The sequence below is a fragment of the Trichoderma harzianum genome (assembly GCF_003025095.1).
Source record: "Trichoderma harzianum CBS 226.95 unplaced genomic scaffold M431scaffold_10, whole genome shotgun sequence".
In the NCBI taxonomy this organism is placed as follows: Eukaryota; Fungi; Ascomycota; class Sordariomycetes; order Hypocreales; family Hypocreaceae; genus Trichoderma; species Trichoderma harzianum.
The window spans coordinates 657,521-678,522 of record NW_020209258.1 but is presented as its reverse complement, the minus strand read 5'-3'; the positions used below and the strand labels follow the sequence as shown (position 1 = coordinate 678,522).

Below are 21,002 nucleotides of genomic sequence, written 5' to 3'. Positions count from 1 at the left end.
CAACTCGTTTGCTGTGACCAACAAACTAGCAACCAACAACCACCCGCAATGGGCACTAGATCCTTCCCAAGCCTCTCGTATCCTCAGGCCTTTCCGAGTGATCTGGGCGTTTTGATCACACCTTTTTTTGTCCATTTCAAGAGCACACAAGCCATGATCTTCGCCGATGAAACGCAAAAACGGGCCATGACCTCTCGAAAGTCCCTGCGATGGGTAGGACAGCAGGGGGAAGGCTTTGGACAAGACTCGAAAACGCCAACCCAAGCCAACATGCCGCTGTGTTGTCTTTGCATGGGGAGACACGCACAAAGCCTGATTTCTGATTTCGGGAATTAGAGACAAGCCGCAGACGGGGGGATATTCCGAAATGAGGATAAAAGCTGGCCCCCCCCTTTAAGCCGACTGATGGGTGTCGGGATGGTGCATGAGAAGGAATTGGAGAAGAGCAGCAGGGCCCCCTCTTCCTTGACGAGAAGTTTTTTTCTTCGGTGTCCTGTCCGTCCCGTCGTGACAAACACGGATCTGTACTCCAGGACTCTCCCGTCTGTGCTTCTGCAAAGAGATTTCTCCTTGCTGGACTATTAGAGATAAGGGGGGGAACGTGTTTGCTTGGGTTTGATTGCTGCTTTTTTCACTCATAGGCAATACTTCTGCACAGACACCAACCCCAGCCCGTTGCTCATATCCAGGGAGTTGAGTCCAGGCGAAGCAGCAACATCGATATACCAAGAAACAGGCCCAAGTCAGCAATCATCATGGGAAGCTCACTAGACTTCTCGTGCCCCAGGGGAGGTAGCTTCTATGTCTGCGAAGACCAGCCGAGTCGCTTTGTGGGATGCTGCACCATCAATCCATGCATCACCTCCTCAGGCGACTGTCCTGACAACAATCTCCAACCCCTCTCCTTCAATCCCGATGCCTACGACCAGATCCGAGGACAGAATTGCCTGGACACCGGATACCAGTGGTACGTCTGTCGCGACTCCTCGCCACCGTTTCTGGGATGCTGCTCCCAGGACGCATGCATGACAACCGGCTGTCCGAGGAACAAACTCGGAGCTGCGAGTTTGAGCTCAAACAGGGCACAAGCAGCCCCTTTCTTGTCTGCGGGTTCTTCATCGTCAACAACAACAACCACAACAGAAACAACATCATCAACATCAACATCAACATCAACATCGACATCGACAACAAGCAGAACCCCCTCGACAACGCTGAGCACAACGGCGAGCACGACTGCCAGTGCCACTAGCACTCAGCCTGCTGCAGTGTCACCTCCAGCGCATACGCATACGGGGCTCAGCAAAGGCGCCATCGCGGGCATCGCCATGGGAGCAGTGGCGGGAGTCTGCATCCTCGTCCTCGCCGCCTTTTTGGCTCTGAGGCAGCGGCGGAAGAAGAAGGGCCCAAGCATAGTCATCACGGCCAGCGGCACCGGCAGAAAGGACGAGTATGGCGACGACTCGCTGACCGAGTATCATGACAAGACAGCAGCAAACACGCACGAGCTGTCAGGAGCCGGCGCCGGCCAGATGGCGCAATCACAAGCACTCCATGCTGGTGCCCAGCCATCTCCGGGCCTCGAGTCGCCCATCTCAGAGCTCCCCGCAACGCCGTCGACGCCAGGCAACCGACACTTTGTCTCCGTTGGCAGCTCCGATGGCGTGACGGGCAGGGAGAGCGAGCTGTCCGGTATTAGCGCTTCACCAAAGCAAAGTCCGCTGCTGCATCAGTCGTTGTTTGAGCTTGAGGACTCGTCGAGCCGCACATTTGTGGGGAGGTAACGAGATATTGATACTCGTACATCTCACGACACGAGATTCCGGAGGACTTCCGATACCTATGACCAATGGCCGATGCATAAAAGCTGCATTGAACCTGTTGGTACGACTATTTTTTTGCTTCTCGTACAACTCACTAATCCTTATGCCCTTGACGTACGGATTATACTGTAGCGCGTGGACTCTCCTCGTATACGTGGCAGAGAGGGGTGGCAGTCGATCTTGACGGGCTGTGGCGGACGGCTGTTTCGGGATACGAGCAACGGCTTACAACTTGACGGCGGAGTTTGAAACCTTTTTTCACTTGTCTCATTTTCTCCCAACTATTGCTTCTTCCATTTCCCTTGGCAGCTTCTATGCATTGGCTCCCTAATTCAATTCTTAATCTAAAAAGTTCCGATTGTATTGGCTGCATGTGTGTGTTTTGTTTGTCTAGACTAGACTCCATAATTTTCTCTCCCGTAGGCAAACCTTCGAAATTGCAAGTCTCACAGGATGGGAATGGGCCTCATTCCACACCCGGGCTTGCGCGTACCACCCGTCCTCTGCCCTTATCACAGCCAATCAGACGCACATGTCTGACCAGAAACCGTTACGAAACACTGCAGCTTTCGGCCAAAAAGAAGAAAAAAGAATGGAGGAAACCAGGTAAAACAAGGAATGAAATAAAACAGAAATATGCTTCGAGCCGTTCCGCGCCTCAGTTCGGCCTGGCTGCTCGCCCAGCTGGTGCAAAATTCAATCGCCTTTGGGGAGAGCAAAAAGGCAAAGCCCCAACCCAATTTCTTGCGCGAAGAACGTGTTGCTTTCTCCGGGGCACGGGTCATACAAACGTCATGATTCCACAACGCCAAGTTGCTACGAACATGTCCAGTTCTTTTTTTCCTCCTTGTTTTTTTTGCCCGGGACAAAGACGCCTCTACGCCCTCTCTGGAAGTGGAAGGGCCATAAAAAAAAAACAAAAGGGCCAAGCAAATGTTTGGCCCAAGCCACGGGGAAGCCGCAGGGATTGGTCCACTTGAGGCGCAGCCCGTGCGGATTACGACATGTGAGACAGCTTATTGTATACAGTGTCTCTGGTATAGCTTGTGTGCTTGTTTTTCCTCTTTCTAATTTTTATTATTCTTTTTTATCCTTTTATGCGTGTGTGTATGTCTCTCTGTCTTTGCCGTATCCCGTTTCTGGGGCGATAACTCGAGGGAAGATCGCCGAGCTCTGCCCATGTACACGAGGGGCGTCTAATTGGGGAAAATTGCCTAATCAGGACGAACATTGACATTCCATGACCAGACACAGAGTCATTAGAGCCTCATCATTGCAACCTCAGAAAATAAATCACCAAATCTCATCTCATAAACAAATCCCAACAGCATGGATTCTCTCCGATCGCCGGCATTGTGCCATTTGCCAGCATTCAAATCTCATAAACGCCCGCAGCCGGTGTGCCGAGGATACGTCACCATTACCATGCCATGCCTCCTCTCCGCGTAACACTCAGCGCCGATCGGTTGCAAGCCACCGGGAATAATCCCTGCAAGAGACACATCTGTGCTGTCGCTTCTTTGTCCCGTCAACTTGTAAGAGTGAGCTCTGGCTCTGCTCGTATTGGTGGTGATGAAGCTCTGACCAGACGTACAAGTTACCAATGGATCATGCAAAGGTCAGGTATCCCACTTTTTCACCGCGAATGTATACGGGGATCTACTCGTTCGAGTACCCCGTGTCCAGAGAACGCCCCCTTGCCTACGTCAACACTGTGTGTATGATTGTTGTGTGTCTCTCTTTTCCTCATCGCCCCGTGGATCCCCCAGCTGTGGCTGTTGCATGAATTTTCTTTTTTTGGGCAAGGGAGAGGGAATGTACTCGTAAAGGTTGAGTTGAGGTGTGTAGGTCCAGGCCGCTTTAAAGGGCTGACGCTCTCCCTCTGTTTTGATCCATACATCTCTCGCTCACTCATCTCCCTTTGCTCCCGCGCGGCTCATATATATACACATATATAAATACCAGCATATAGGTCATCCGTTCACCAAGCGTCCACTCGCACTCCTCCTTCTCTTCTTTCTCGCTTCCACCTACACCAGACGAAGAAAGACATCCAATCGTTCACCATGAAGCCCCAAACTTTCGTTGTCGCTGCCCTCGGCCTCCTGTCCGGAGAAGCCATGGCCCAGGGGCCTCTGATCTCGTCTGTGTCTGCCGCCGTCTCGTCTGCTATTGCCTCTGGCAGTGCCATTGCTTCTAGCATTCGCTCCGAGGCCTCGTCTGTCGCCAGCAGCATCCGCTCAGAAGCTTCTTCCGTCGCCTCCAGCGAGACCAATACCGCAACCACCAGCAGTGAGACCACCTTGACAACTACCATTGCCACCACCACCACCCAAACCACTCTCGAGTCTGCCACCACAGAGTCTGCCACCACAGAGCCTGCCACTACCATCCCCGGAACCACCAACAGCGAGACCACCAGGGCTGCTACTACCATTCCTGCTACTACCATTCCTGCTACTACCCGCTCTGCCACCACTCGCGTCACCACCAGAACCTCTGCTACCACTGCTACCTCTACCGGTCTGGCCATTGCCCCCACTGCTGATGCCAAGCTGCTGGCTCCTATCCTCGGTGCTGCCGCTGCCGTCTTGATGCTGTAAACACCTGTCTCTGGAACTACTTCTATCTATTTCTTATGTTGGGCGGAGGACTTGATACGGAGCGGAAGTGAAGGGAGGAATGAGTCGACAATTACTACGAGGGCAAAAGGAGAATTACGCATACACAGTCCTACTAATTAATGTGCTTGTCTACTCGACACACGACGGCGTTAGTTACTTCTTTTTAAATTGATCTCTCAGTCGCATCACCCTGTGCTTTTCTCTTTTCCTTGCTTTTTTCTTTTGCGGGATATGTTGGTGATTAATGGTCATAATGGATGAAGTGAGGTGCTCAAAAGAACTAATGGTGCTTGATTCTTGATTTGAACGTTATAACAGATGAATCTTTGTATGGATTAATCGTCGAGTAATCTAATTGGACAACGTTGCAATCGAATGGAAGCGTGTCTGCAGAATCTCACATATTCGTGATGTTGCTTGTAATAATTGAGCGAGTAAATTATCCCAAATTATACACCATTTCATCTGGAATTCATCAGCCTCTTCAGCAGGACCTAGGCTAGAACGTTTAGCCAATTAGTTGGACGGACCGCTTCAGCCGTGGCTGGCTCGGTGATGTCCCGTTTACGTGGCGGGCGCCTCAAGAGCGGTTGTGAGTATGAGGCGAAATTGGCTAATAACGAACCCATTTTGGGTTGATACAGGAAGTTTTAAAATAAAATACATGACCCAGTGCCTTCTAGATTATTGAAGAAGGGCGACTTGGCATAAGGAGATGCACTCATGGGCAGTGCGATGTGGCTCTTACATGGTCACTAGTAGCTTAATTGAGATGCTTGCATGTATGTTTACCGTAGGTAGTCTTAAGTGTTGAGCTCATTTTCACGGACAAGTCCTCTCACAATTTGAATGGCCATTCACTTACTCAGCCGTGCAATCTCTTCACATTGACGGAGGCGCTTCATAACAACTGAAGATATGTAGGACACTGACTCCAAGACCTGTCCTCTGAAAAGTAAAGGCAGTAAAACATGTCATATTTGTGCATCATTGCGAACTAATTTACAGATTATTGTCTGCCTCTGCATCGGTGTTTTGTAGAGATTGGTTAGAAGTTGAGTTGCGTTCTCTCCAAGACTCGTAGCTCATCTCTCGGCCAGAGTCAAGGCTCTGCCCAGGAGAGGATACATGCAGAATTGCGGCAAAGGGCATTCAGCAGCTTGCCTTGCTGCATGGACATGGCAAGAATAGATGTACCTAGAACATTAACTAGTTGTAATCAATTGTGAAATGGTGGAATGTATCAATCTTCTGTCTCAGGTAGTTGATGCAAATTATCGTCTATTCGGCGGTGCCAGCGTAAACCAGCTGTTGAGCACCTGCCACCGCCTTCACTCGCTCTCCTCAGGCAACAACTCGCCAACCTCTTCTCTTCTGTTTGCTATTCCTCTTCCTCTTCCCTCTTCCCGCAATTTTCCATCTTCGTTTCTCCTCCTCGCAGCAACTCCCCGGCCTCATCTTGTGATGCTGCCAGAGATGGATTCCGCTGCAGCTCCAGACGGCGATGGTGGCAAAGCCATCGAACCACAGCCTGACGTGGACGACAGTGTGATCTCGATCCCGTCCCTTTCGGTCACAGAAGCTAGGCAGGTAGCCGAGGAAGAGGAAGCGGTCGAAGACGCTGTAGATGACGCCATTGATCCTGCTCAACTCTCAGCGCCCACGAAGAAGAAACGAAAGAATAAGAAAACAACAGCCGGCAGGGGTCCACTTGCATTGCCCAAGAATCGCGGCAATGGATTTGAAGGTATGGCACCTCCTCTTCCACAGCTTATTCAATGGTGGCTCGATGCTAAACGACGATAGAGTATTTTGCCGACCCTCCCATGACTCCTGATGAAGCCATGGAGGAGAAACAAGAGATATATTCTCCGTAAGCACCTTCCAACGGCATCTTGGGCAACTCTAGAAGCTAACATATATTCACAGAGACATTTCCTTTGAAAGGTATAACCAACGATTCGAATACCCCTTCTCTCTTCTCGCTTCAGTTCAGCTAACCTGGTACACCGCCATCTAGACGGATTCAGTCGTGCGTTCAGCGTTTCCGCTCCCGCCGCCGCATCCAATACCCGAGAACCACCTACTTCGACGACTACCTCTTCCTCGGCGGCGTGGACACGAATCAAGGCGCCTATCTTGGACTTGATCCAAGAGAACTCAAACAACTCACGCCTGCACAACGTCGCGAAGCCACGGCAAGAGACGTCGTTTATGAAGGTTCTGGTGGTGGTGACCGCTTTTACAACGGTGACGAAACCAAGTGGACGGTCGATTTTGCCGGCGTGGCAGCAGGCTTCCTCTCCAGAGCAATCATTCCCTTGACCGGTCTTCAGACTGGAACAATGGAAGATGCGATAGATGTGATTGAGAATTTCCTTCGATATGTTCTCCATCATGATGTCTGTCCCGAGTATGAAGAGAATGTCAAGGAGGCACTGAATTTCTGTCTGATGGCTAGAGAAGAATGGCCAATGCTCAATTCTTTGCAAACCGCACTTCCGGGTCTCTTCAACTTTGCTGCGACAGAGCTGTTCTCGAAGACTGATCCCGATGCATGGGCCCTTGATTTGTTTCAGATTCCTGAAGGATTCGATGCGAAGTCTGTCTTCTATTCGGCTATCACCATGCTAGGCGATATCAAGGTGTTTGAACATCTTGTTGGTAACGCCGTGGAGCTTGTCAACCAATATGAATGCACTCTAGAGATAACCAAAGTCAATCTCCCAACCAAAGAGCTCATTGAGCGATTCCAGAAGCTGGCCATCACTACAGACGGCAACAAAAAGATCCGACTCATGCCATTAGGCAAACTCACTCTCAAACCTGCCGTTATTGAAGACGGATGGGTCGAGCCGGACATACAGCATCCTCTACAGGGCAAGGAGATCGATCTGTATTTCGAGCAAAACATCCTTGTCAACCTCAAACCAGGCATGAAAATGACGTTGGAGATCTGCGAACTTGGGGCTGACGTTCGTTTCGTCAAGCGCATTCGCAAGATTGTCCCCTCATTCTACACGTTTCTTGCGCAAGAGTTGATGGTACACTTCAGGGTTCCGGAACAAAATGACCGCGCTGCGCCATCAGTGCACAATCCTACGGCGGAAGACAGTCAACCAGCGGAGGAATAAACATACGGGACATTTCATTGCCTTGGATTGGTTTGATCAGTTTTATTATAAGTAGCACAGGACTATTAGTTCGGCCATAACGCCGTCTCTTCCTACCGCATAGAGAAACAATGCAGAACCCTTTGATCCTAATCATGACATGTTCGTGAATTCAACGCTTTGTGTGGTACATAATAAGAAAGAGAAAGAGAACTAAGAAAGGAAAAGGAAAAATTGAGAAAAGAGAAAAGCCCAGATATCTAAACAAAGAGCAGCTAAAGGGGCAACGCATCATCTCCTCTACTCTCCATCCACCCGACCTTTGTTTGCAGCATGATATATATTTGTATCGCCGCGCTGTTATATGGATCCGCATCTGTATCCGTTGGGATTGTTGGATAGTCTGGTAGACTGATGGCGACAAACTGCATTTTCCCGTTTAATCGCGTGTCTGGACCTTGTGGTCGCCGGCAACAACCTCGGCGTACGAAGGAGGAACACCCTGAGGATCAGAGCTGCCCTCTCCAGAGTTTGCACCACCGTTCTGCTGAGGCCGGGGAGAAGGGCTGGGGTGCTGCTCAGGCCGAGAGGTAGTGCCGTAGTTCATGCGGCCCTGCTCTTCCTGGGGCTTGGGCTGCTGGCAGTGAGCGGCATGGGGCGTCTGAACGTAGACGTATGTGACACGGCCGCCTCCGTGCTCGTTGGGAATGGCCTCGTACTCGTACGCCGGCTCGGGGAACTTTGCGATGATGTACCAGGCGTGGAGAAGGCCGGGGATGAAGCCGAGGATGCAGAGGAGGATGTTGATGAGGGAGTCGGCGCTACAGATGCCGCACTTGACCCAGACTAGAGACGACGGTTAGTGAGTCCATCAGGCAGGCAACAGGCAAACAGGCAAACAAGCGAGCGAAGATATTTTACAGCAGACAGAGCCGCAAAGCAGACGATGATGCGTAGATGGTGGGGTGATGCGATGCGACTTACCAGGCAGCGGGGGGAAGAGAATGGCGAGGACGCCGAGGAAGATGTCGGCAGAGCACATGATGATGGATGACTGGCTTTTGTTGGTGATGACAAGAGAATCGAGGTCTGAAGTTGAGTCTATCGCTAGTAATAAGATGGAGTACAGGCGAAGAACAAGAAGAAATCAAGGGTCTCTTGGTTCGTCGGTTTTTCTCGCCCTACCAGAAGGGAAGGATAAATGATAAAGAGCGCGAAGTGGGCTTGTGACGGATGATGACGATGCTTGGAGCTGCTTATTGAATGGGGTTGCGTAATGATGGGGCGGAAGATGGGGCTGTGATTGGCTGAGTTTAGGAGGAGGCAAAGGTACATGTACTAAGCCACTGAAGGGAGAGGCTGTAGGACTCACTAAAAAATTAACGTTGGGGTGGTTTGTTACAGGGTAGATCCGAGAGAAGACTGAACATCAGTTGTTGGAGATGTAGCTGATCTTGTTGAATGAAGACATACTGATGCTGTCACTATTGTTCACAGATGATACATGACCGCTTCAATTTTTAAATATACAACTAAGTTTCTGGCATATTGGAAGTGCGGTGTGCCTGCTTGCAGCCTGGCCCTTGGAGTTGAGTCACCACCGAATCACTCACATAGGCACACACACTTCATCCAATCCAGTTAAGCACCCTAAAGGCTATGCTGTGGCACAAATGCTACCGTACCCTTTGAGTGAAGTGAGGGCATCGCTCCATTAGTACTAATCATCCCTTTTCCTTTGGATGGTATTGAAGAGTCACTACAGAATGATTCATGATCCAATACGTATCAGTCGAATCACCGCCTCGTATTCCTGCTGCAAGATGCATCCCTAGCTTATGCAGCTTTCATGCAATGGAAATCGCATGACATGACACGCTTCTATATAAACATTAAGCCGTCCCTAGATAAAACTGGGCCACACTCTCGCTCGGTCAAGCCTCCTCTCACCGAATCTCTCCCGATATTTAGCCTCGGTCAGTGGGGGCTGACCTTGGAACTTTTCTACTACCAAGCAGCAGCCTTGCCATTAGCGCGTCTTCATGTCCTAATTCACCAACTTTCAATCCTGCGCCTTGCAGGACTCCAACCCGCAAACATGGACGATCTTTTGAATCTCGAGCTTCTGTCTCTCGTTTCAAAGGTCACCTCTGAGCTCCAGAACCATGTTGGAATCAGTGACAAGACCCTCGCCGAGTTCCTCATCGCACAGCGTCTCGAGAGCAAATCTAGCGATGACTTCCGCAAGAGGCTCGACGGGCTCAATGCCGACTTCCCGCCCAGTTTGATCGACAGTTTAGATCGTCTGGTGGTGGCGATGCATCCCAAGTTCAAAGGACAAAATGGAGATGCACACCACGACGAGCATCATCACCATCGGACGTTTGAGGAGAACGAAAAGGTCTTTAGCGGTCTTGCCATGCCTGACAAGACACCCGGCTACAACGACGGAGCGGACGCTATCGATGATACACTGGCGCTTCTGGAAGGGCTAGAGGGCAAGGCCAAGAAAGAGAAGGCGTCTAGAAAGAGGAGCAGAAGCCCAGAAGACGAGCACAGAGAGTCAAGGTCACGGAGGCATAGATCAAGATCTCGAGATCGGCGGAAGCGGGACAAGTACAGGTCGCGGTCACGGTCGCAGGACGCCGGCAATGAAGACTGGCGGGATGGATTCCGAGAGTCTAGGAAATCGCGAAACCGACGACGACACGACTACGACGACGACATCGATCGTGACGACTTCAGCCGCGCTCCTGCACCCGAGGTGGATGACCAGCCCATCATGAACAAGATCTACCAAGGCCATGTCACTGGAATCAAAGATTTTGGTGCCTTTGTCAACCTGCACCACGTCAGAGGGAAGGTTGACGGATTGGTCCACATTTCTCGCATTGTATCTGGCCAACGGGTGACTCACCCCTCAGATCTCCTCTCCAGCGGGCAGCAAGTCTGGGTCAAGGTTGTCAGCATCGAGGGCCACAGGATAGGACTGTCCATGAAGGATGTCGACCAGGTGGACGGCAGAGATCTTGAACCACAGGCGAGATTGACGACTGGTGCAAACATGGAGGCGCTTGGCGGCGGTGGAAGAAATGGTTTCGTCGATGCTGCCCCCGCAATGCCTCGCGATTCTTTGGGCCCCCCAAGACGACACAAGAAACGAATGACGTCCCCAGAACGATGGGAAATCAGACAGCTCATTGCATCCGGAGTGGCAAAGGCCTCAGACTATCCCGATCTCGAGGAGGATTACAATGCGACGCTGCGTGGCGAGGGCGAGCTGGAGCTGGAGGAGGATGTTGACATTGAAGTTCGAGACGAGGAACCGCCGTTTTTGGCTGGCCAGACCAAACAGTCCTTGGAGCTTTCTCCCATCCGAGTGGTCAAGGCCCCTGATGGATCCATGAACAGAGCCGCCATGGCAGGAACAACGCTTGCCAAGGAGAGAAAAGAGTTGAAACAAAAGGAGGCTGAAGAAGCCGCCAAGGAGGAATCGAAAGAAGACCTGTCAAATCAATGGAATGATCCAATGGCTGATCCCGATAAGCGCAAATTTGCCAGCGATCTAAAGCATGCGAGAATGAACACCAGGACAGATGAAGAGCCTGAGTGGAAGAGGGCAGTTATTCCCAAGGGACAGTCGTTGGGCAAGCGTACCAACCTCAGTATCAAGGAGCAGCGAGAGTCTCTGCCCGTCTTTGCGTTCCGCTCGCAGCTGATAAAGGCAGTGCAGGAGAACCAAATCTTGATTGTGGTTGGAGAGACTGGCTCGGGAAAGACAACTCAGTTGACTCAGTATCTCGCAGAGGCCGGATTCGCAGATAACGGCATCATTGGCTGTACGCAGCCTCGTCGTGTCGCCGCCATGTCCGTTGCGAAGCGTGTGGCGGAAGAAGTTGGCTGCAAGCTTGGCGAAGAGGTTGGATACAATGTTCGTTTCGATGATTGCACCAGCCCTGCCACCAGGATCAAGTACATGACGGACGGTATGTTACAGCGAGAGATTCTCATGGACCCTGACATGAAGCGGTATTCGTGCATTATGCTTGACGAGGCCCACGAGCGAACCATTTCCACGGATGTCTTGTTTGCGCTATTGAAAAAAGCACTCAAGAGACGACCCGACATGAAGGTCATTGTTACTTCAGCCACTCTTGATGCCGACAAGTTTTCCGCCTACTTCAACGAATGTCCTATCTTTACAATCCCGGGCCGAACGTATCCCGTCGAAATTTTGTATTCTCGCGAGCCTGAATCTGATTACTTGGATGCTGCGCTTGTCACAGTCATGCAGATTCATCTAACAGAACCCAAGGGTGATATTCTTCTATTCTTGACTGGCCAAGAAGAAATCGACACGTCGTGCGAGATTTTATATGAGAGAATGAAAGCGCTTGGGCCGAGCGTACCGGATTTGCTTATCCTACCTGTATATGCACAGCTTCCGAGCGAGATGCAGAGCCGAATTTTCGAACCTGCTCCCCCTGGAAGTCGAAAAGTTGTCATTGCCACGAATATTGCCGAGACGTCCATTACCATTGACGAGATTTACTACGTTGTTGACCCTGGTTTTGTCAAGCAAAATGCCTATGATCCCAAGCTCGGAATGGACTCGCTGGTTGTTACGCCCATCTCCCAGGCGCAAGCAAACCAGCGAGCCGGTCGAGCCGGTCGAACTGGTCCTGGAAAATGCTTCCGTTTGTATACAGAGGCCGCCTACCAGTCAGAAATGTTGCCAACAACCATTCCTGAGATTCAGCGACAAAATTTGGCAAACACTATTTTGATGCTCAAGGCAATGGGTATCAATGACCTCTTACATTTCGACTTTATGGATCCGCCGCCTATCAACACCATGTTGACAGCCCTTGAAGAGTTGTACGCTTTGAGCGCACTAGACGACGAAGGCTTGCTAACTCGTCTGGGACGAAAGATGGCAGACTTTCCCATGGAGCCGTCACTGGCCAAGGTGCTCATTGCTGCTGTTGACCATCAATGCTCTGACGAAATGCTCAGCATTGTAGCCATGCTCAACTTGCCCAACGTATTTTACCGCCCCAAGGAAAAGCAGTCGCAGGCCGATCAGAAAAAGTCCAAGTTCCACGACCCTCACGGAGACCACCTGACGCTTCTCAACGTATACAACGCCTGGAAACATAGCGGGTACTCTAGCCCCTGGTGCTTTGAGAACTTTATCCAGGCGCGGTCAATGCGTCGTGCCAAGGATGTCCGAGATCAGCTTATGAAGATCATGGAGCGCTATAAACATCCGGTCGTCTCTTGTGGACGTGACACGCAAAAGGTGCGGCAGGCTCTCTGCACGGGATTCTTCCGCAATGCAGCACGCAAGGATCCCCAAGAAGGATACAAGACTCTCACGGAGGGCACGCCCGTGTACCTTCATCCTAGCTCGGCCCTCTTTGGAAAGCAAGCGGAATGGATCATTTACCATACGCTCGTGTTGACGACAAAGGAATACATGCACTGCACGACGAGCATCGAGCCGAAATGGCTTGTTGAGGCAGCCCCGACATTCTTCAAGGTGGCGCCGACAGATAGACTAAGCAAGCGGAAGCAAGCTGAAAGAATTCAGCCACTGTATAATAAATTTGCCGGAGAAGACGACTGGAGACTCAGCGCTCAGAAGAGGGGTGGAAGGGGTGGTGGTGGTGGTACTTGGGGTTAAAAGGGGGACACATGTCGTATGGAATCACATGTTGGGGCAGAAGAGAAGCTCTTTCTTACAGTTTTACATATTGGGGGTGCATTGTGTGTATTTGCATGGAGTTTATCGGCTGATTACGATGGGAAAGAATAGGGGTTGAATCATGAACCTAGCGGTTATCTTGGATAAGGAGGTGGTCTTTGACATAATTCTAGAATGCGAATCTAATTCAAGACTGAGATGCTTTCACGACTCGAAGCGTTGTCCACCTTTAGTACTTTTACAAACTCTTTTTGCCGTTTGTGATTGACTTCATTTGAGATATTTGCATAGCTAACTGAGCACTCGGCCGTTAAGTGGCACTGATTTACATGTGTGATGCACTGCAGGCTTTACCCCCATCAAGGCTTGGTCATATTCTCAAGCCTGAAATTGGGTAACTAACTGTCTAAATAAGAAACCTGATGACCTTGAGCTGAATCAGGTTCGCAATCTGCTCTGCCGGAAGCCTCTCCTTTCCACTGGCCTCAAGATGCTCCTGAAGTTCATCCGCAGTGAACTTTCCCAGCGTTCCAACGCCGAGGCCAAAATGCGTTCCATCGCCAAGCTCAATGAAGGGCTCGCCAATCTCATCAACGCTCGTGCAATCTGCATCACGATCAGTAAATAAATGTCCACTAGTAAGGTGCCGAAAAAAAAAACACTTACTCTGGCTACCAGCCTGCTCCTGGAGCTCTGCCTGCCTCTTACAATGCGGCAAAGGCGAACAAGGCTCAATAAAGCGCACCTCCTGGATCCCCGTAATCTGCTTCTTCTTGGACGAGCAGCACGAGTGAGCCTGCTTGACGCTGCACTCCTCTTTGCCGCATTTAAGGTCTTTGTCCTTTCGGTAGACCTTGACGTAGTCCAGCTCGTTGCCCTTGTCGGTGTAGAAGGATGCTGCAGTGCCGGAGGTGAGGCCGTAGCATTTGTGGACTTCGTGGATGTCGAAGTCGACGTAGGTGCCGCCGGCGCAGTTTTGTTGGTCGAGGTAGAATTTGGAGTTTCCGGCGTGGACGACGGGGAGGTGGGAGGTGAGGAAGAGGAGGGAGAGGGCGGATGTGAGGATGGAGGGCATGATGAGTGAGTTATGTGGTTACTGGGGGGATGTAAATTGATGATGTTGAGGGTGAAGTTGGAGATGATGTTGGGAAAATATCTGGCTTTGAGGGATCGTGGAGATCTTTATAGTTGTTTGTGAATGAATGAATAATTGAATGAATGGTATTGAGCTACGCATTCTGCGTGAGATGTGATATACTGCATATTGATGAGTGGAATAATAATACAAGATGCCGGTGGAAGTGATGGCCAAACAACACACGATCCAACGATATCTTGGAGCTCGTTGATGCGTGTTAGGTAGGCGAAGAGGACTTTACGCTAAGCCGGCTCACCGTAAACACCACCAAACAAACAGTGTTCTAGACTCGGATGATGTGCCGTCGAATCTAGACTCTGGCGGCCACGGGGAGAAAGCAACTCAACCCTGAGGCTCCGCATCACTCAAGCTGAGATTCGCGGACTTAAGGAGATGTCTGATTGTCTGCTGCCTGCTTTATCCAGCCGCTGTCATGAGTGATTCGTTCAAGCTCCGGTTTGGGTGGCATGTTTTCAAAAAGGAGAATACGAAAAGGATTGTGACGAGATGACGGGAAGAAAAAAAGGAAATCCTTCTTGTTGGTGATGCATGCTGCATTCATAAAAATGTGAATAGGATACATATAATGTGGTTGGTGTTGGATGTCAACAGTACCAATTGAGAAACAATAGGCGAAAAGCATAAAAAGCAATAATGAAGCTGAACTTGCGAGATTACACCATAGTTGGTTGCTCTTGTTGCTCATTTCAGGCGTATTTATCTTCCTGCTCAAGTATCTGATGCTGCTACCATATTCTCATAGCCTCTGTTGCCATGCTGTCTATCTAGTATATACTGCTTCCATTGGTAAACAATCGGCTTGGATGTCTCGTGCCGTTCAAGTTAATCACGATTTACATGTTATCGGATATATGATCGCGCGTATTTCCTTGGACTTGAACCCGATTTACTTGTTCATTATCAGAAATCTTACTTACAGTGAAAAGCTGAAATAAGCGTCCGACTTTATTACAGGTAGGTAGCCACAAGGGAAGGTATAACGGAATGCTGGTAAACGTCTGTTTGATATCTCCACAAAAATAAGTATGAGATGAAAAAGCTGAAAAAGCTGAAGGTGCAACGGAATGCTGGCAGCAACTTAGTAGTAGTAGTTGTTGTGGCACTTGTGTCATGTAGGCAATTTTAAGATAACTTTGTTCTTGGTACGAAAACCTAATGCTTTTTCTATTAGGTAACTACTCATATAGCTATACATTCTGTATCCAAAAGCTTTATCTTAGCTTTAGATTCCTTGTGAGAAGCTGGATTTTGCATTAGTAATTTAGCTGTGTGATGAAGTATAAATAAGAGTCAAAATGCGCGAACGTGAGATTAGTTTTTGGAGGTCTTATTAACACTCTGGTTAGCAGTGTGCAAACTCTGAATATCTTATTCTATTCCTGAGAAATCAGCACCCCTTTCTTAATCTGTTGAATCCCTAAGCTACTATACGATGTCGACCACCTTTACTAAATGGACTGATTCTCAAGGTGGCTACTCCGGCAAGGTCCGTGGAAATTGGGATGCTGTAGAGCAACAAGCTCTCGCAGGCGCCAAGCAGAATGTTTTCAACGCACTGCTTGAAGAATCTGATGCCGCCGAAGTTCATGTTGACACTCTCGGAAAGCAATTCTTCAAAGATCATGGTTTTAAATATGAGTGGAACGGCCACCAAACCAATTCGTTTACTGGGCAACATGAGCATGTTGACCGTGATGCCTTTGGCAGGTTTAAGAACTGGCAGGGGAGCCGCATTTATAAGTTCGGATTTGAGATTGACAAAGTCCCGATGGATTGAATATATATATATGTAATCTAGGAAATTTGAGTGTTATACACAAATTATAATATTTTGTGCTGAAGAGGGAGACATAATGTTAAATTGTGAAGCCGGACACTTAATTCGATTTCTCCTGTACCTTTCAGCTTTTAGAGGCCAACAATCTCTCGGCAATGTTACCCGGATTGATGTATACAACTTTTATGTAATCTAAACGCACGTACATCTGTGTTGGTTCACATGGCTCTGGGCAGCTTCCAGTGTCGAAACCAGCCTATTCACTCATAAATCATTTAATTTGACGAATCTTTGGACTAACCAGCGTGGATGCCCATCTTGAGGCTGTACACGCTTGGACCTGTTAGCGTGGTCCAACCACATACATGTAATTTGGCGAGAATTGTGCGAGCATGTTGGTTTAGTTGTCCGCGAAGCGAAGACGTGAAGAGCTCTCGAAGATTTGGAATGTGATCATGGGATAGGCAGAGGCACGCGGTCCCCATTGGTTGTGTAACCGAGTTTCTCTGTGGTTGCTTCGTGGCTGGATACACGTAGGTTAGTCGACACCGATGTCGTTGTTGAGTTGAAAATTCGGTTGATAAGAATCGTGTGGAATATGATTCCATGATTTGTGTTTCCACTGTCATCATCATGCCCTGAGTTTAATTTTATGCTTCACGGCTCTACATGTGAATGCCCCCACTGGCCTACCTATTGACCAGCTTGTGGCCATGCTGAATACATGTATACTGCATACTAGGTATATGTCATTATACAGGTTGGAACACAGAAAATGAACAGTCTATCCATAGGTACCTTGCCATACCTATGTAGGCGACTCTGCTGTCGAGCTGAAGACGTGTACCAAGCTGATTACAGACATGTGCCTGCTAAGGTGGACTACTACATGGATACTATATCCCGTACATACCGAACCTTACAAAATAGTATCTTGACTGCGTCATAGATCTTATCTCTGCATGGAATAGCCGTTTTAGTGTTTGCGCTTGCAAGCCAACCGGGCGCCTCTTGTTCGTATCGTGCCTAATTTTGCTCCGGGCTCCAAGAGGGCTGAGCAAGCCTCGCGATGCAGGTGTCAGCGGCTAATAGGGTTGGAGAGGCTCAGCCTTTGGAGCCCTGCTCCTTGCAGCAGGCTGTCAGTGCGCTATTTACCGTTGTGAGAAAAAAAGACATGGAGTGCTGATGGTGTTATTTTGGTCAGGAAACAGCTGTGAATGACAAAGGAGTTGTCCTGTATTGGTCACATACATGGACCCTGATTGCATGTGTAGGCATGGTATGTAGAGTACAGGCAAGGCATGGACATGGGCTGTAGGTGGTGACACTGGATTCTATCAACTCCCAGATGACCTACTTTTGCTCTCTGTGCTTCTGTAGGATGAGGGCGTGGCTGTGGTTCTGGCGCTGACACGTATTGGCATGTAAGTGAATGGTTTGACGCAGCATTGGCACCATGTGGTTGGACATGTCCGTGCTAAAGAGTCACGCGGGAGTGAAAAAAACAAGAGAGCATTACATAGGTGAACAAGACGGCCGTGAATTTGGAGATTGACCCGCTGTTGACGCGGAAGATAGCGGTGCAACGGCTGGTTACCTAGTGCTAGCATTAGTTGTTGCATGTCATTGAATGCAGTTGAGCAAACATATCGAATCACGGGCACACAGTACATGTACGCAGAAGCGAGATGATATCGAGCTGGGCTGAGGAGAGACAAGGGACTGGAGACGTGGTCGGAGAGGGGAGAGGGAACTGAGCATGAGAGAAACATGCAACCAAATGATTTGAGGGGAGTAAAAGAGACCTGGAAAGGCTGAGAGGCTGAGAGGATGATGATGGCCGGCCTGAAGCTAGCTGAAGAGCTCACGCTCACTCGGTGACTCTATCTCCGGGTCCCCCCTGTAAGATGGCTACAGGTACTAACTGTAGAGGCAGCAACTGCTTTATACCGGACGGGGATATGGAATCCCGTCAAAGAATCTGTCAAAATCCTTCCATCCGCAATCGCTCTCGTTATCGCTCCTTGCCATGCCATGCTAGTCTATGCCATGCCATTACGTGCATTTTGCCGCGTGGAAGGTGAGGAATCCATCCCAACCCAACAGTGCGCCTTACCAAGATCTCACACGCATAGCGGCTGCGATTGGCCGGCGCTGAAAAGCGCTGAATTTGGTCTGTGTGGCTCAGCACCAGCAGCCCAGGCAAGGGGGGGCGACAAATTGCTTGGGGGTCAAAAGACGCCTGTGGACGCCTGTGGCTCCGGCTAGCGGGCTATGGCCTGCTGTAATGGGGTGAAGAGGGCGCTAAGGCGTGCAACCCGCAGGCTATGCCGAGCCGGGCCTGGTGGCGGGAAACAGCACAGCGCTTGTGCTTGTGCTTTTGTCGCAGTTGAGCGAGTCGGTCAGAAGCCGCCACTCTGTTTTGTCTGGTCTGTTCACCTGCAAGCTTCAATCCGATTCACTAACTGGCGCTGCCACAAGGCATTTTTTCCATTTCCTCTCCTCTGTGCTCCTTTACTCTACTCTAGCGATTCCTCCCATACATAAAACCTCGAGCCTCTGCCCTGACTCAGCGCCTCTCCTTCCGATGCTCGACATGGTTGCGCGATTCCTGTGACTGCGGCGGTCCTTGAAACCCGAGTCATCTTGCAGCCTGCAGGCGTGCCCTATTTCGGCGCCAATCACGACCCTTTTCCCGTGCACTCTATAAAACATTCTGCATACCTACTTTGAGTGAAAGTAGAAAGACAGAGAAGAAGAAGAAAGACCTGGATCAAGACCAGGACATCACAGCCATGGGTGGAAAAAAGAGAATTCCCACGCCGGACCAGCTCCGCGACTACAACTACGCCGTTGCCGGACAGTGAGTGATCCCGCGCCTTTGTCTGTGATGCGTGCGCGCAAGGAGGAAGAGACAGAGGAAGCAGAAGAAGAGACTTGTCTCATACCATCGTGATCGTGTATGCTAACCCATCCCTCTCGCGTGACAACAGTGCGGGCACCTTGTGCGACGCCGACGGCGAGCTCTTCATCAAGCCGTGCACGCAGACCGAGATCGACTTTTACCAAGCCGTCGAGACCCAAGGCTATCGCGAGTTTGCCGACATCATGCCCCTCTTCATGGGCGAGCTGCGATTAAGCAACCCCGAAGAGGTGCCCCTTGACGATGGGCTCATGGGAGTCATCGCGGGCAACGGCGACCTCAAGACCACCAAAGAGCAGATTGCCGCGACAATCGCAGAACACGTCGCAAAAGTCGCCCCTGACGCCACCTCCGACCAGACCACATGGGTTCCTACACAGGGCAAGAAGATTAAGACGGACAAGTCAGTGGTGTTGGAAAACGCCTCGTTTGGCTACAAAAAGGCAAACATTCTCGACGTCAAGCTTGGCGTCCGGCTGTGGGCTGATGATGCCCCTGCCGAGAAGAAGAAGCGCTTTGACACAATTTCGTCGCAAACGACGCACGGAAAGCTGGGCTTCCGCATATCCGGCATGCGAGTGTATCAAGGCTCAGAGGACGAGTCCACGTGGGACGACGAAGGCTACACAATCTACGACAAGGATTTTGGCCAGCTGACAGTCAACGACGACAACGTTGTCGATTCTTTTCGGAAATTCGTCTTCAACAAGGCTGCTGGCGTCGACCAAGAATTAGGCAGAGCCGTGTGTTCCGCCTTTGTGCGAGATTTGCAGCGCATCGAGCAGGTCTTGGCCAGTCACGAGACCCGCATGTACTCGTCGTCTCTCCTCTTCATCTTCGAGGGCGACGGCGATGCGCTCGCCTCTGCGATTGAAAAGAACAACGAAATCTTGGAGCGTGATTCGGCCGAGTCATACACCTGCCCACCGGTCGAGCGCACAAACATGAGGCTAGACAACCGAATGGACAGCGGCATCGTCTTGGAGGATGAAGACGACTTTGAAGATGAAGACGAGGACGAGGACGACCTTCAACTGCCTCAAATCTACACTCTAAAACTCATCGACTTTGCTCACGCAAACTTTACCCCTGGCCACGGGCCCGACGAGAATACCCTTACTGGAGTCAGAAGTCTTTTGCGGATTTTCAAAGAGCTGGCTGGCGAAGATGACTAGACTCATGCACGATGGCATGGCTTTCTTTTATTGGTCGCTTTCCCCGTGTCTGTACCTGTATATACAACAAGACCGCACCCCATTTGGAATGATGGGAGTGGCTACCGGCGTTGTGGGAATTTGATTGCATCCTCTTGCAAAGAAGAACAAATAAAGGGTGGGCAATATTTATATCTTTTGGAAGGAGAATCTTTCCTGATACCCCAAAGAAGTCTAAATGACGATGAAGGGAAAAAACAGAGAGACAATGCCCAAAACTAGGTGTTTGTGGTGTTACGTTGGTTTGGAACAAAACTTTGAAAGGTAGAGCTCGGCTCCGCATGGAGATGGGATGGGAGGAGATTATGTGTCTTTTTTACTGCCTATAATGACTATACGACGGCCTAGGCGCAACGGGAGGTTTTTGCTTTCATTACGTCTTTATTACTTTTATGTTGAACTTTTTTATTTGATGGAGTTCAGGGGCTTGGATGGAAACCGAGATGTGGTTTGCATGCATGGAACGGATTATACATGAAGTCGTTTAGAAAATAGTGTCGTCTGTCCAAGTACAAAACAATATACAGCGATAGAAGCTTTCACATTTTCTCACACATATTTCTCTCACTATTTCACTCGACATTTACTTTTAGGTTGCCTCATCACTCAAACAGAAAGAATTATATATGCCTAACGATCACCTTTGATGCAAGATCTGGGCA

At 49.9% G+C, this 21,002-nt stretch overlaps 9 protein-coding genes across 9 annotated transcripts; 7 read left to right on the top strand and 2 right to left on the bottom strand.

The window, feature by feature from the left end:
* Window positions 1–755: 755 nt before the first annotated feature.
* Window positions 756–1,784, top strand: M431DRAFT_7672 (hypothetical protein; the record flags this gene model as incomplete). Its single annotated transcript, XM_024922494.1, has 1 exon — window positions 756–1,784. One exon carries the CDS (start codon window positions 756–758, stop codon window positions 1,782–1,784), a length of 1,029 nt encoding a protein of 342 aa, XP_024771907.1.
* Window positions 1,785–1,961: 177 nt separating this feature from the next.
* On the top strand, window positions 1,962–3,090 carry M431DRAFT_213520 (hypothetical protein). The gene has a single exon (XM_024913479.1). It carries the CDS (start codon window positions 2,138–2,140, stop codon window positions 2,801–2,803), a length of 666 nt encoding a protein of 221 aa, XP_024771906.1. The 5' UTR covers window positions 1,962–2,137; the 3' UTR covers window positions 2,804–3,090.
* A 799-nt stretch (window positions 3,091–3,889) lies between these two features.
* On the top strand, window positions 3,890–4,426 carry M431DRAFT_7671 (hypothetical protein; the record flags this gene model as incomplete). The annotated part of the gene is made up of 1 exon (XM_024922492.1): window positions 3,890–4,426. The coding sequence occupies one exon, from the start codon at window positions 3,890–3,892 to the stop codon at window positions 4,424–4,426; it is 537 nt and encodes a 178-aa protein (XP_024771905.1).
* A 1,497-nt stretch (window positions 4,427–5,923) lies between these two features.
* On the top strand, window positions 5,924–7,581 carry M431DRAFT_91180 (hypothetical protein; the record flags this gene model as incomplete). Its single annotated transcript, XM_024924227.1, has 3 exons — window positions 5,924–6,194; window positions 6,254–6,320; window positions 6,468–7,581. The coding sequence occupies 3 exons, from the start codon at window positions 5,924–5,926 to the stop codon at window positions 7,579–7,581; spliced, it is 1,452 nt and encodes a 483-aa protein (XP_024771904.1).
* On the bottom strand, window positions 7,577–8,988 carry M431DRAFT_510410 (hypothetical protein). The gene is made up of 3 exons (XM_024919474.1): window positions 8,933–8,988; window positions 8,545–8,857; window positions 7,577–8,406 (listed from the first exon to the last, which is right to left on the bottom strand). Exons 2-3 carry the CDS (start codon window positions 8,600–8,602, stop codon window positions 8,000–8,002), a joined length of 465 nt encoding a protein of 154 aa, XP_024771903.1. The 5' UTR covers window positions 8,603–8,857; window positions 8,933–8,988; the 3' UTR covers window positions 7,577–7,999.
* Window positions 8,989–9,473: 485 nt separating this feature from the next.
* Window positions 9,474–13,493, top strand: M431DRAFT_510409 (hypothetical protein). The gene has a single exon (XM_024919473.1). It carries the CDS (start codon window positions 9,659–9,661, stop codon window positions 13,244–13,246), a length of 3,588 nt encoding a protein of 1,195 aa, XP_024771902.1. The 5' UTR covers window positions 9,474–9,658; the 3' UTR covers window positions 13,247–13,493.
* Window positions 13,494–13,673: 180 nt separating this feature from the next.
* On the bottom strand, window positions 13,674–14,419 carry M431DRAFT_18594 (hypothetical protein; the record flags this gene model as incomplete). Its single annotated transcript, XM_024913177.1, has 2 exons — window positions 13,934–14,419; window positions 13,674–13,873 (listed from the first exon to the last, which is right to left on the bottom strand). Exons 1-2 carry the CDS (start codon window positions 14,340–14,342, stop codon window positions 13,674–13,676), a joined length of 609 nt encoding a protein of 202 aa, XP_024771901.1. The 5' UTR covers window positions 14,343–14,419.
* A 1,352-nt stretch (window positions 14,420–15,771) lies between these two features.
* On the top strand, window positions 15,772–16,240 carry M431DRAFT_510408 (hypothetical protein). The gene has a single exon (XM_024919472.1). The coding sequence runs from the start codon at window positions 15,859–15,861 to the stop codon at window positions 16,201–16,203; it is 345 nt and encodes a 114-aa protein (XP_024771900.1). The 5' UTR covers window positions 15,772–15,858; the 3' UTR covers window positions 16,204–16,240.
* Window positions 16,241–18,909: 2,669 nt separating this feature from the next.
* Window positions 18,910–20,467, top strand: M431DRAFT_213159 (hypothetical protein). The gene is made up of 2 exons (XM_024913476.1): window positions 18,910–19,066; window positions 19,197–20,467. The coding sequence occupies exons 1-2, from the start codon at window positions 18,999–19,001 to the stop codon at window positions 20,299–20,301; spliced, it is 1,173 nt and encodes a 390-aa protein (XP_024771899.1). The 5' UTR covers window positions 18,910–18,998; the 3' UTR covers window positions 20,302–20,467.
* The last annotated feature ends 535 nt before the right edge of the window (window positions 20,468–21,002 follow it).

Bases quoted from the DNA above. Each gene is read 5' to 3' on its own strand.
- M431DRAFT_213520 (XM_024913479.1), top strand. From the start codon at position 2,138: ATGCATTGGCTCCCTAATTCAATTCTTAATCTAAAAAGTTCCGATTGT.
- M431DRAFT_213159 (XM_024913476.1), top strand. From the start codon at position 18,999: ATGGGTGGAAAAAAGAGAATTCCCACGCCGGACCAGCTCCGCGACTAC. The intron at 19,067-19,196 runs GTGAGTGATCCC...GCGTGACAACAG, and splicing joins AACTACGCCGTTGCCGGACA to TGCGGGCACCTTGTGCGACG.
- M431DRAFT_510408 (XM_024919472.1), top strand. From the start codon at position 15,859: ATGTCGACCACCTTTACTAAATGGACTGATTCTCAAGGTGGCTACTCC.
- M431DRAFT_510409 (XM_024919473.1), top strand. From the start codon at position 9,659: ATGGACGATCTTTTGAATCTCGAGCTTCTGTCTCTCGTTTCAAAGGTC.
- M431DRAFT_510410 (XM_024919474.1), bottom strand. From the start codon at position 8,602: ATGTGCTCTGCCGACATCTTCCTCGGCGTCCTCGCCATTCTCTTCCCC. The intron at 8,407-8,544 runs GTAAGTCGCATC...CGTCGTCTCTAG, and splicing joins TCTCTTCCCCCCGCTGCCTG to TCTGGGTCAAGTGCGGCATC.